The sequence below is a fragment of the Blennius ocellaris genome, assembly GCF_963422515.1.
Source record: "Blennius ocellaris genome assembly, chromosome: 6".
Classification (NCBI taxonomy): Eukaryota; Metazoa; Chordata; class Actinopteri; order Blenniiformes; family Blenniidae; genus Blennius; species Blennius ocellaris.
This window is the reverse complement of record NC_137655.1, coordinates 654,547-668,585: the sequence shown is the minus strand read 5'-3', so window position 1 is coordinate 668,585 and position 14,039 is coordinate 654,547. Positions and strand designations below refer to the sequence as shown.

The window sequence follows — 14,039 nt, the reverse complement described above, 5'->3', positions numbered from 1 at the left end:
TAATCAAAAAGAAATGAGAATGAGAATTATGTGATGTCATGCTTACGTATGCAATGGAGGAGGAGCAACAGAGGAGGAGCAATGCCGCGGTTTGGAGATCCTTCAATATTAATGAGAACTAAAGTCAGACATGACTGTAAATTATGTTCTGACAAAATGTCAAGAGGAGAGATGTAGTTCATAAAAATCCAGCAACTTGATCGTCAGCAACTCTATCACCGGCAATGCCATCACCAGCAAATTCAACACCATGTAACCTTATCACCAACAACTTCTACACCAGCAACTGCATCACAGTGCAGCTTTAACACCAGCAACTTCGTCACCTGCCACTTCATCACTAGTCACTTCATCACCAGCAGCCTCATCACCAACAACTTCATCACCATGCAGCTTCATCATCATGCAACTTCAACACCAGCAACCTCAACAACAGTAACTCCATTACCTGCAACTTAATTACCAGCAGCTTCATCACCTGCAACTTCAATACCAGCAGCTTCATCACCATTTAATATCATCAACTTGCAGCCACTACACGATGCAGCCTCATCACCAGCAACTTCATCACCAGCACCTTCAACACCAGCAACTTCATCACCATTTAACATCATCAACAAGCAGCCAGTACACCATGCAGCGTCATTACCAGCAACTTCATCACCAGCAACTTCATCACCAGCACCTTCAACACCAGCAACTTCATCACCATTTAACGTCATCAACCATGCAACTTCAACACCAGCAACCTCAACAACAGTAACTCCATTACCTGCAACTTAATTACCAGCAGCTTCATCACCTGCAACTTCAATACCAGCAGCTTCATCACCATTTAATATCATCAACTTGCAGCCACTACACGATGCAGCCTCATCACCAGCAACTTCATCACCAGCACCTTCAACACCAGCAACTTCATCACCATTTAACGTCATCAACAAGCAGCCAGTACACCATGCAGCGTCATTACCAGCAACTTCATCACCAGCAACTTCATCACCAGCACCTTCAACACCAGCAACTTCATCACCATTTAACGTCATCAACAAGCAGCCAGTACACCATGCAGCGTCATTACCAGCAACTTCATCACCAGCAACTTCAACACCCGCAGCTTCAACACCAGCAACGTCATCACCAGCAACTTCATCACCATTTAACGTCATCAACATGCAGCTTCATCATCATGCAACTTCATCGCCATGCAACTTCAACAACTGCAACTCCATTACCTGCAACTTATTTACCAGCAACTTCATCACCAACAGCTTCAATAACATGCAACTTCATCACCATGCAACTTCAATAATATATAGCTACAACACCATGCAGTGTCATTGCCAGCAACCTGCTGTCGCTCAGTAGATTAACTGCTCAGCATGTAACTATGAGCCAGGCTACATGCTATATGCTACCTCCTAAAGAGTTTTATGTCTCACACTACATCAATGCTACATGCTATATGCTATATGCTAAAGCGTTTTATGGCTCACACTACATCAATGCCACATGCTATACGCTATATGCTAAAGAGTTTTATGGCTCACACATCAATGATCCTACATATTAAATAGTTTTTGGGTGCACACTCCAGCGAGCCTCCATGATTTATGTGACATGCTAAAGAATTTTTATTTCTCACACTCCAGTGATGGAACATGCTATACAATACATGCTAAAGAGTTTTAGGGCTCACACTCCAGCGATGCTGCATGTTATATGCTACATGATAAAGAGTTCTATGGCCAACACTCCAGCGATGCCATATGCTATATACTACATGCTAAAGAGTTCTAGGGCTCACACTCCAGCGATGCCATATGCTACAAATGATTACCTTTGGCAGCTCATCATAGCTGGCTGCGGTCATTTCGTGCTTAGTACTCTGCATTGTGGACCCCGGGTCTTGCTATTATCGGAAAATGTCACAGCAGATGATATCAAATATCTTCAATCCATTTGATGGTCTGCATGTCAGATTATTATGGTTTAAAACCCAACAATGCATCAGGCTAAAACTAAGACCCTATTGACAGCATGTGGTTTCGTGTATTCTGGAGCTCAGCTCTCTACATCTATTGATCCCTGCTTGATGGAAAGATCCAGCTAACAGGTGGTAGGATTCCATCCTTTCTGCAGTGAGATCTCACACATACAATCCACTGGCTGAAATGGCAAAAACGGGCCAAATACTTTGTTTTGGGGTAGTTTTCTAATGCAAATATTTGATGGGATGCAAAATCCAAAGTTGATGAAGTTGATCAATGAGTGGTCTGTTCTCAGCCCCACAGATCACCAGAGTGCCCTGACTCATGCAGTGGTGCAGCTGCGCATCAAGACCCCTCAAAACTCTGCAGACCGCCTGAGTCAGTCCAAGTCTCTGGTACTGCAGGACTCAGACCTTCTTCAGAAACCGGTAGGTGCACACTGAGAGCAGCCATCCCTTACACCCACAGCTCTATTTTCATTCAGTTGATGTTTTTCAGGCCTGGAGACATCGTAGAAATCAGTCTCAACACAACCCTGTTGAACCACAAGCTGCATTGTTTGATCCAATGGTGAGAACAAATGACAATATAAAACCAGCTACAATGTCTCAACTCTGATTAAAAGAAACACTCATCCTCTGTCTTTAGCACTTGAAGCTAAACCACTTCCTTTCACTTTTCTACTTTAAGTCATTGTTATAGATTGTGAGATCTATTTTAAATGCACAGTCGTACTCATTAACTGTTGTAACCGCAGTCTCACATTGCTACATTAACTGACCGGAAGTTGTCAGTACAATGACATGGGGCCTGAGTTCGGGGTCACTTTAAATGTACACTTAACCCAATAAGGACACAACATCTGAACTTGTAAATGCAATGATTCCTTAAAAAGGTATTTATTTAGAGCAACAAACAATGAACTCAGGACAGTGTCTTTCAAAATGAAATATATATATTATACCATAACATACTCAAATTAATTCTGGAATCTTTTTATAACTTCTAAATTAAATAGCTTTGTCACTGACATGCCTTCTTGAAGACATAATTCAAATACTAGATTTTAAATATTTAAGCATAACCCTTTGTGAAGATTTTTGTAAATCAAATAGTTGAAATGTTTTACCCAATGTACTCCTAAATTATATTCAAATGAAATAATGTCTTCTTTAACTTATCATACCCTCTTTAAATACCACTTTAAATACTTTTTGAAATACAAACAAAAAACAGTTTTATCAATGAGATAAAGAAATGATTGAAAGCTGTTGTGTGGGCCGACACACACCTTCCCCCTTTAAACATACACATTCACTCTTTAAGCACAGACCTGCACCCTTTAAAAACACACTGGCCCCCTTTAAACACAGACCCAGTGATGTTTGTTTAATAGTGGTTTTTATCAACCTACAACGACTAAAGGAGAAGATAAAGACATTTGGTTGCAGATTTATTGTCAAAACCATTTTCAAGACCAGAGCCAGGCCGCTTAACCAGAACTAGACCAGAACCAGACCAGAACTAGAAAACCAGAGAATCAGACCAGAAATAGAGAACCAGACCAGAACTGGGCCACTTGACCAGAACTAGACCCAAATCCGACCAGAACCAGAAAACCAGACCAGAACCAGAGAACAAGACCAGAACTACAAAACCAGACTAGAACATGACCAGAATCAAAAAGCCAGACTAGAACTCGACAACCAGACCAGAACTGGACCAGACCAAAACCAAAGAACCAGACCACGATTAGAGAACCAAACCAGGGCCAGTAGGTAGAGCATTCCAGAAAAGGAGGGGGGGTAGGGAGTTCCAGAATAGGGGGTGGTAGGGAGTTCCAGAAGAGTGGATGGTAGGGAGTTCCAAAGAAGAGAGGTCATAGGGAGTTCCAGAGGAGGGGGGAGAGCCACTAATGACTCGATCTCCAATAGTGGACTCTGCCCAAGTAACATACTGATTCTTACACTTCTGAACAAGTGATCTTTAATTCTGACACCAAAATTATTCAAACACACCTTGTTTCCGTAATGAGACCCATCATATGGTAAAGTGAAGACTCAGTCCAGTTGGGGAGGCTGACAGTCCCTACGTTGACAGTTAGGCTTATTTTATTTTCCTTTCCCCCTCACATTTTGGTATGAGAACAGTTCAAGGGGTAATCAGTGCTTTTGGGGGCTGTTGTGATTAATTTAAAAGCAATATTTTATTCAAAGGAGCAATCACAGCATCTGAAAAGTATCTGATGCATGCATTTCACTTTGTTTTCAGCTAAATCTGAAAGGTGAACAAATGAATGTGGCTAAGATCTCAGAGAGTGGTAAGAAGCAGAAGAAGAATTGGACTTCCATGTGGACTGTGCTGACTTCACACCAACTGGTGTTTTGCAAAGACAAACCAGAACACAGTCTGGTATGAAGTCCTTGAACTCCTCTTCATTTTAATGATGTGTATCTTTGGCTAAATGCAGTTTCATCATGTATTAAGACTTCCTGGGAACATCATGGGACCTTGTGTCCATTACTGCGTTTTCAGAAAACAAGCAGTCGGACAGATGTGTTGGAGTTGTACGGGGCCTTGATGGAGTGGACAACAGAGAAATCCAGCAAGAAAAATGTTTTCCAGGTAAGACACCTTAACCTTTATACAATAAATCATAATGCCTTCAACTGATCTTAATTAACTAAATGTGGGTTTAAAAAAAAAAAAGGAGATTGAGCTCCTCCTCATCTGTAACATGTGACTGTGACTCTTTCAGATCACGACAAACACAGGCAGTCAGTACCTGGTTCAGGCTGATTCTCACTGCACAGCCAGCAGATGGTACCAGGCCATCAGAACAGTGGCCAAAGCCTCAGTAAGATCCTATCGCTTCCCAATGGACCTTCAGGCCTTGTCAGTGCTTGTCTGAAGGTCTTCGTCAGCTATTAAGAAATCATAATATTAAACGGTATTGAACTGGATCCAAAATAATTTGAATGGGAAGACTGAATTTATAGACACACAAGCAAAAGTACAATAAACTGAAGGCAGAGGTTGTAATATAAGCATTCATATGATTGGTTGTAACTTTTCTTTTCAGACTGAAGAATGCAGTGAATTTTCATTGCGGAGGTCAAACAGCACGGATCTTTCACCCAGACACAGTTCACTACCCGGATTTGCTTCTGCTTCTCCCAGTACCAAACCACGTCTCCCAATCCACCGACGCTCTATCAGTGAGTTCCGAAAGAGAAAGAGGTCCAAGTATAGGATTACCCAATGAAACATTTCAACAAACTACTCTATCATTCTCTAAGACTTGTGAAATGTGTTCTGACAACTCAAGGCTACCTGCTCCCATTAAAATCAGGCGACTGCCCAGAATTACAATTATGGAACAACTACAAGAATATCCAGAGCTATTATTTCCATGCCTCAGTGCACCAATCATTTTATATAGGCAAAACGGACAAAACCAATTTATAATCGATTCATCTATCCATCACTTCTCTCATGTTAAGGGTTGCAGGGTACTGGAAACAATCCCAGCTCACTTTGGGTTAGGGCAGGATACAACCTGGACAGGTTGTCAGTCTATCCAAATATAAAATAGTTTACAATATTTAAAATCACACATCAGCAGATCAACTGAGTCTGGTCACTGTGTAAAACTTCTGATCACTGAATCAAATGGTGAGAATCCACACAAGTCAATGTTTGAAGAGATGTTTCTTTGACATTTATTTCCTATAGTAATGGACTCTGTTTCAAATAAATTGCCAATTTAATCAAGCCATCAATAGTCCAACGAATATGGGGTGTGCTTCTGATTATCACATCAGCTGGTGGACACTGCTGACACTTGAGAGTCAATAATGAGTGTTTATTTTGTTGTTCCTCTATGTTTGACCTTTTTGTAGACATGTTCAGCGGTGCTAAGCTGAAAAACAGCACATCTGATAGCAATGACAAGAACAGAGTGAAGAGCCGGCTTAAGAAGTTCATCACCAGACGTCCATCCATGAAAACATTACAGGAGAAAGGGTTAATCAAAGGTGTGTATCTGATTTTCACAATTAGAGACACTACTGTATACTACTTCCACATGTTTTTACTGTAAATATATTCTATTGGAATTGTATATGATAGACCAATAACACGAGGTGAAGATGATTCATGGTTTTCAGATGTTTTTACCTTTAACATTTTTTTTAAAGTGTGGCGTGCAAAGATCTTCCTCCCCGATGATTCACTATTTTGTAGTTTAGTAGCTACAGGTCTGATGGTGTTTGTGTCTGCCAGTTTTGAACATCTCAAGAGTGAAACTGGGGGAGGGAGGACTTCACCCCCCCTTCGGTGAGACCAGTGTCCAGGCTGGCCCCAGGTGCCCCTACACAATGCATGTCCCCACCCCTGGATGACCGGGATCCAACCTTCAGGGACCACATCCCACCCCAACAGTAAAGGGGGGAGGAAACATTTTCAGGGGCATTTTTTTATTTTTAAAGAAATCTGAAAACCATGTATCATTTTCCTTCCACTTCATCATTATGCAACATGGTATAGTATAGCACAGCATGGTACAGCACATTACAGTGCAGTACAGCATGGTACGGTACAGTACAGTACATCACAGTACAGCACAGTATGGTACAGTACAGTACAGCATGGTATGGTACGGTACAGTGCAGCACAGTATGGAACAGTGCAGCAGAGTACGGTACAGTCCAGCACAGTACAGCACGGCATGGTACAGTGGAGCACAGTATGGTACGGCATGGTAAGGTAAGACAAAGCACAACCAGACCCAACTCTATTGCATGGTTCCACCACAGAGAGTAGGTTCAAATGTAATCGGGGTTGTGAACAACACGGGAAAAGAACACGGAAGCTGCTGGCATAATGCAGTCTCTGCTGTTCTCCACACAGCCCTGATCACCTGGAACAACCTAATACATCCGCCCAGATGCTCTTCATAGACTTAAGCTCCACCTTCAACACAATAATCCCCCATAAACTGGTCCACAAACTGAGGGGTCTTGGACTCTCCACCTCACTCTGCACATGGATTATGGACTTTCAAACCTGCAGGCCACAGAACATCAGGTTAGGAAGGCATACATCCTCCTCCATCATCCTGAACACTGGTGTGCCACATGGTTCACCCTCTTCACCCAGGACTGCTGTACCTTCCACCCCTCAAACACTGCAATGAAGTTTGTTGATGACACCACATCACTACAGAGAGGAGGTACAGGTAAACACCTGACTGGATGAAGTTCAAAGAACAACCTGCGTCTGAACACCACCAAAACCAAGGAGGTCATTGTGGACATCAGGAGGACTAGGAAGACCACCCCCTGTCCACTGCACATAAATGGTGAGAGGGTGGAGGTAGTTGACAACATCAAATTCCTGGGATTCCACATGACCAATGACCTCTCCTGAACCAACACCTCCACCTGGTGAATAAGGCACAGCAAAGGCTCTTCTTCCTGAGGAAGCTGAAGTGGCTGGTCTCTCTCCTCAGTTCCTGGTGAACTTCTATAGCTGCACCGCAGAGAACAGGAAGGTCCTGGCTCCTCAGGTTGCGACAACAGCCCAGAGGATCATCGGAGCTGAGCTTCATTCCCCACTCCCAAGATAATAATCTCATACTGAAGATCAAGAAGACCACGGAGATAATTGTGGATCCCAGCAAGAAGAGACGACGCACCAGCCTCCATTGTCGATCTGCAAACAGGTAGTGCAGAAGGTGAACCACTGCAGGTTCCTGGGAGAGTTCATGACTGAAGACCTCTTCTGCTTCAACACTGCCTCAGTGGTAGGAAAGGTCCAGCAACTCCTCCACTACCTGAGGACACTGCTTCAGTGGTAGGAAAGGTCCAGCAAGGCCTCCACTACCTGAGGACACTGCTTCAGTGGTAGGAAGGTCCAGCAACTCCTCCACTACCTGAGGACACTGCTTCAGTGGTAGGAAAGGTCCAGCAAGGCCTCCACTACCTGAGGACACTGCTTCAGTGGTAGGAATGGTCCAGCAAGGCCTCCACTACCTGAGGACACTGCCTCAGTGGTAGGAAAACAGCAGGCCCTCCAGTGGTGGTAGCAGGAACATCATATATTAGGTAATCAAGAACATAGTGACAAAGATATTTATTTTCTTTAGTGTTGAGGGCTGGATCAGCTGAGAAGAATGAAAAATTTCTCACCTTCTGTGTTCTTTATTTTAAACAATCATTTGGCATTTATTGCCATATTTTCCTACAAAATCATTCCTATGGTGAGAGCAGACCTTGAGAAGCTGCTGGAAAGCAGTGGTTTTAATCAGCTCAGTGAGTTTTCCAGCCTTTGCTGTGTCTAATTGTCAGGTTACCACCCAAAACTCAGGTCAGAAGTTTGCATGGCCTCGAGACAAATGATTGACCAAAGCTTTATTAGAGAACTTGAATCACACATCTTTAAAAAACCATTGGAATCAATTTGGTATTTACAGCATTCATTACAGCAGAGAAGAAACCTCTAAGTTTCTATTTGAACTCTTCAACCAAATAAAAACAAAAAAAACAAACATCCATTAAGTCAACAAGCCCTACAAATGATGTTACTGTCAACAGCTTCTATAAACTGATGTGAAACGTTGAACCTTGACACATGGGTGATTGTTGTCACTGTGTCTTTTTCAGACAGAGTGTTTGGCTGCAACCTGTTGACATTGTGTCAACGTGAAGGAACCACAGTTCCAAAGTTTGTTCGGATCTGTGTGGATGCCGTGGAAAAACGAGGTACACACTCCAACACAAATGATACATTTGCAAATACACGCAATGGGTCTCCCAGTACACAGCGGCTATACAGCAACTCAGCGCAGGCTTGGTTTTGTGTTTTCTTGACTTTACATACTTTACAGGCCTGCAGGTCGATGGTATCTATCGAGTCAGTGGAAATCTGGCCACAATCCAGAAACTTCGCTTCATAGTTGATCAAGGTGTGTCTAAGTGTGATATTTCCTTCTGCAAACTGTTCTTTCAATATAAAATGAGACATGTTCAATAATCAGCTGTAAATGATTCCAAACACACCACAAGACACAAAGGTCTTCAGCCATCACTGCAGGTCATCCTGTAAAGGACCAACATGTTTCTCCTTGGACCTCATAACACTGCAACGCCACAGAAAAACAAATCAGCCACAATCTTAGTCCTTTTAATATCAAAAACTTCACTTGGGCAGTTTGTCATCATGATGGTTTCATTTATTTGTTTTTTTTTTACCTGCCATACTTTACAATGGGTTAGGGTCATTCTGACTGTTCAACACCTGCTGTGAAAATCTAAAAGTCACAGAATGTTAAATGATTTTAGAAGAAGGTTTAAATATGAGTTGACTGTCTTGTGGTCAGAGGAGGAATTGGACCTGGACCACAGCCAGTGGGAGGATGTCCATGTCATCACAGGAGCACTGAAGATGTTCTTCAGAGAGCTGCCAGAGCCACTGTTCCCCTCCAGGTTCTTCCAGCAGTTTGTTGAGGCCGTCAGTGAGTACAATGTCTTCACCGGTTCTGGTCATGAAAACACATGCAGCTTGGGCTTATCTGAAGCTGATTAATGATTGGATTTGGTCTCCATCTTTAATCCTTACGATTCCTAGTTAATATTGAATACACATACCAGGAGCTGTGGAGTCAAGGCTGATACTTCTCTTTACATTTTCTGCTTGAGGACTTAATTTTAAACATTTGGTCGACATCAAGCATCTGCTGCTATTTGAACAGAAATTAAAGACACTCAACCCAAAGTTCAAGCTGTGAAGAAGCTGATGGAGCAGTTGCCAAAACCCAACCAGGACACCATGAAGGTGCTCTTCAGCCACCTTCACAGGTACAACTCCACCTGCGCTCCAACACACCTCCACCTGCGCTCCAACACACCTCCACCTGAGCTCCAACACACCTCCACCTGCCTTAATGGTAGGCACAAAGATTACTATCCTCGGTGGCCGTTCAATATAATAATAATAATAATGCATTGGTTTTATATAGTGCTTTTCTAGACACTCAAAGACGCTTTACATTGCATTATTCATTTATTCCATACTGGATGGTGGTAAACTCCATCTGTAGCTACAGCTGCCCTGAGGCAGACTGACGGAGGAGAGGCGGCCATTCTGCACCATCGGCCCCTCGACCACCACCAGCCACTCACTCACACACTGCATTCACACAGTTCAAATTTCATTGTCTTGCCCAAGGACACTTCGGCATGTGGGCAGGCAGAGATGGGATCAAACCTGCAACCTTCCGATTGGGAGACGACCGCTCTACCAACCGAGCCACGGATACAAAAAGCACATTAAAACGTGTGCAACATTTAGGAAGAGGTTGCTCCAATTTTTATTACCAATTCGGCAAACTGTTTGAAAAAACAAATCACGACAAACGGTGAAATATGGTCTCATACAAAGCCGATGGGAGAGACACCTTATGGATGAAAGGAGATCAGAGGAGATCAGTGTCTTGCCAGGGAAATGCTGAGATCAAAGAAGAGGCAGGCACACTGAATTTCTTCTGTAATTTTGTAGTTACAAATATTGAAATCTTTTGACATATCCATGTGCGGCTGTGACTCCTACATATCTCAATCAGCGATCAATAAAGTGTATTAATCCTAAACAGACTAAGTGTGGACTGAGGCATGTCACCATGTTCCTGCCACGCAGCTCATATGAAACTCTGCCTTGTGTTCACTCCTGGTGTGTTCCTCCTGATGTGTTCCAGGGTCTTGGCCTTTTCCAAGAACAACCTGATGTCTACTCAGGGCCTCAGCATCGTGTTTGGCCCCACGCTGATGTGGCCAGAGCAGGACGCAGGAAACATGGCCGTCAACATGGTGTACCAGAGTCAGATTGTGGAGTTCATCCTCAATGACAGTCAAGAGATCTTTAGCATGAAGACATAGTGAGTATAGAGCAGACCCTGGTGTGATGGAAACAAACTCTGCTTTGATGTGAAAATAAAGGCTTGTTGGTACAATCAACCTGTTTCACTCTCATCTGTGCACTGATTTTCTCCTCCTCCTGCTCCTCTTCCTCTCCTCCCTTTCCTCTTCCTCCTGCTCCTCCTCCTGCTCTCCCTCTCCTCCTCCCCACCATTCCCAATCTTCATCCTCCAACCAGTTTTCTGTGAGGATCATTCATTGATCAAATGATTTTGTCAAGTTAGCTTCATAAACACTTTTGAACGGCTGTGACTGGAAAATAATAGACAAAATAAAAATGTAAATACAAATTCAAACTGTGAAATACAGTAGAAAAAAAAAACATTAAGATTGACATCAATAAAACCAGACACAGAGTCTTAAACATGGTTAAAAGCCAAGGAATAAAAATGGGTTTTAAGATTACTTTTTAAAGTGGACAGTGAGGAGGATTGTCTGATGGGCTGCGGAGCTCATTCCATAACAGAACAAGCTCCGCCCCCTCTGAGCTTTGGTTTGGACCTCAGTACCTCCAGAAGCAGCTGATCATCTGACACGAGGCACCAAGCAGGGGTGGAGCAGCTCAGAGAGGGAGGGTGGGCCCAGACCATTCAAAGATTTAAAAACTAAAAAAATGTGTTAAGATTAATTCTAAAATGTACAGGCAGCCAGTGGAGAGAAGCCAGAATGGAGTTATGTCCCCCTTACCTGCTCCAGGTAGAAGGTGTGCTGCAGCATTCTGGACTAACTGGAGACGAGCGAGGGAGGACTGGTTGACTCCAACATAAAGTGTTACAGGATGTAATAAAAGCATGGATTACTGTTTCAAAGTGGTGCTGTGCCAGAATGGTCTTCACCTTTACCTTCTGAGGTGGAAGAAGCTGGACTGGACCACTGCCCTAATTTGAGTCCAGTTAAAAATCAGTTTATTCAAATCCCTGGGTACATGTAAATGTGGCCTCAGTAGTTCTCAATGGCCTTCATCAGCATCCACACAGCTGAATCCACTTGGCCTTTATCAGCCAGCCTGAGAGAGGCTGGGGGCAAGGCCAAACCATGGGCATGACCTGCACATACAAACCCCACCTTCCCAGCCTTGTACACAGGCCTGGAGAGCAAGGGCCATGACAGACTGGACTGGTAGAGGACTAGGGTTAACCCTGACCCAAGAGGTCAGCTACTGGAAAAAATAGATGGTGTCAAAAAAGGTTAGGTACCCCTGATCTAACCCATCTGACTATAAACTCTGTCACTTCTCTTCTAATTCACTGTTTGACTATTAACTCTGTCACTTTCCTCCTAATTCACTATTTGAAAATAACACAATATACACAAACCGTCTGTTACAGTTTGTCTTGTTTTTTCCCATTCGTATCACTAGGGAAGGGCAAAAATAAGCCATGGCTTTAGCCTGGACCCATTTCAGCTACAGATATTGTAAACAAAAACAAAAACAAAAAAACATGTACCTGAATGTTTAAGTACTATAAAAAACTGAATGCACAAAATTCTATTTTTGCACTAAAACTGTATCTGAAATAAACCATTCAGTCAGCCAGCCAGTCAGTCAGTCATGTTGAGAATGTATTAAATATGTCCAGATTTATTTATGTAGGTACAGTTCTAAAATGCTTTGAAAGATGTGTTAGTTTCACGAAAACTCAGACTCTGTCATTTCCAAGAAACAAGCCCCAAAACAGAGGAACTTTGAAAAAGACAAGTGAGGTTCTGCTTGTATTTGTTTACAAGTGTGTTAAGAAGTGTCTTCTTAGTGTAATAAGTGCTCTCTATTTAACTTGCTCTTTAAAAATACTATAAGTGTCACCACTTGGGGGCTCTGTCAGTCTAAAACGGGTAAGATTGTTGTAGAATAGAGGAGAACTTCACCATCACTCTGGAGAAAAGCTAAAACAGTGTCAGCAGCAGTAAAATGTGGAGTCGCAGCCTCAGTGATGGCAATGAATGCACAAGAGTAAAACTACTAAACTGTAGAGAAAAGAGAAGAAAATATAAACAACATATTTACAAAAGTAGTGCAACAAGCCCTATATATAAGTGTGTGTGTGTGTGTGTGTGTAATGGGGGGGGGGGGGGGGGGGGTTCGAGATTGGATGAGGGATTGAGAGCAGTGATGGGGGTTTCATTGGAGATGGATATGGCTTCTTCTGAAGTCATCTGCCGTAAGGGTCTTTTAGGAGAAGTGGTGATGTCCCAATGATCATCTCCCCTGCAGTGCAGCAGGACGTCAGGAGCATCTCTACCTGCAGCAAGAGATCAGGAGCGTCTCCACCTGCAGCAGGAGGAGGTCAGGAGCCTCTCCACCTGCAGCAAGAGGTCAGGAGTGTCTCCACCTACAGCAAGAGGTCAGGAGCATCTCCACCTGCAGCAAGAGGTCAGGAGCGTCTCCACTTGCAGCAGGAAGAGGTCAGGAGCGTCTCCACCTGCAGGAGGAAGAGGTCAGGAGTGTCTCCACCTGCAGCAAGAGATCAGGAGCGTCTCCACCTGGAGCAAGAGGTCAGGAGCTTCTCCACCTGCAGCAAGAGGTCAGGAGCTTCTCCACCTGGAGCAAGAGGTCAGGAGCATCTCCACTTGCAGCAGGAAAAGGTCAGGAGCTTCTCCACCTGCAGCAGGAGGTTAGGAGCGTCTCCACCTGCAGCAGGAAGAGGTCAGGAGCTTCTCCACCTGCAGCAAGAGATCAGGAGCGTCTCCACCTGGAGCAAGAGGTCAGGAGCTTCTCCACCTGCAGCAGGTCAGGAGCGTCTCCACCTGCAGCAAGAGATCAGCAGCGTCTCCACCTGGAGCAAGAGGTCAGGAGCTTCTCCACCTGCAGCAGGTCAGGAGCGTCTCCACCTGCAGCAAGAGATCAGGAGCGTCTCCACCTGTAGCAAGAGGTCAGGAGTGTCTCCACCTGCAGCAGGAGGTCAGGAGCATCTCCACCTGCAGCAGGAGGTCAGGAGCGTCTCCACCTGCAGCAGGAAGAGGTCAGGAGCTTCTCCACCTGCAGCAAGAGATCAGGAGCGTCTCCACCTGCAGCAAGAGATCAGGAGCGTCTCCACCTGCAGCAAGAGGTCAGGAGCTTCTCCACCTGCAGCAG

General features: G+C 43.9%; 1 protein-coding gene across 1 annotated transcript; it reads left to right on the top strand.

Annotated features, from left to right (window-relative positions):
• Nucleotides 1-2,236: 2,236 nt before the first annotated feature.
• Nucleotides 2,237-10,943, top strand: arhgap15 (Rho GTPase activating protein 15; the record flags this gene model as incomplete). Its single annotated transcript, XM_080498084.1, has 12 exons — nt 2,237-2,419; nt 2,490-2,561; nt 4,263-4,403; nt 4,527-4,616; nt 4,750-4,848; nt 5,074-5,209; nt 5,894-6,028; nt 8,657-8,755; nt 8,881-8,958; nt 9,373-9,507; nt 9,745-9,850; nt 10,747-10,943. The coding sequence occupies 12 exons, from the start codon at nt 2,237-2,239 to the stop codon at nt 10,925-10,927; spliced, it is 1,455 nt and encodes a 484-aa protein (XP_080354210.1). The 3' UTR covers nt 10,928-10,943.
• Between the last annotated feature and the right edge of the window lie 3,096 nt (nt 10,944-14,039).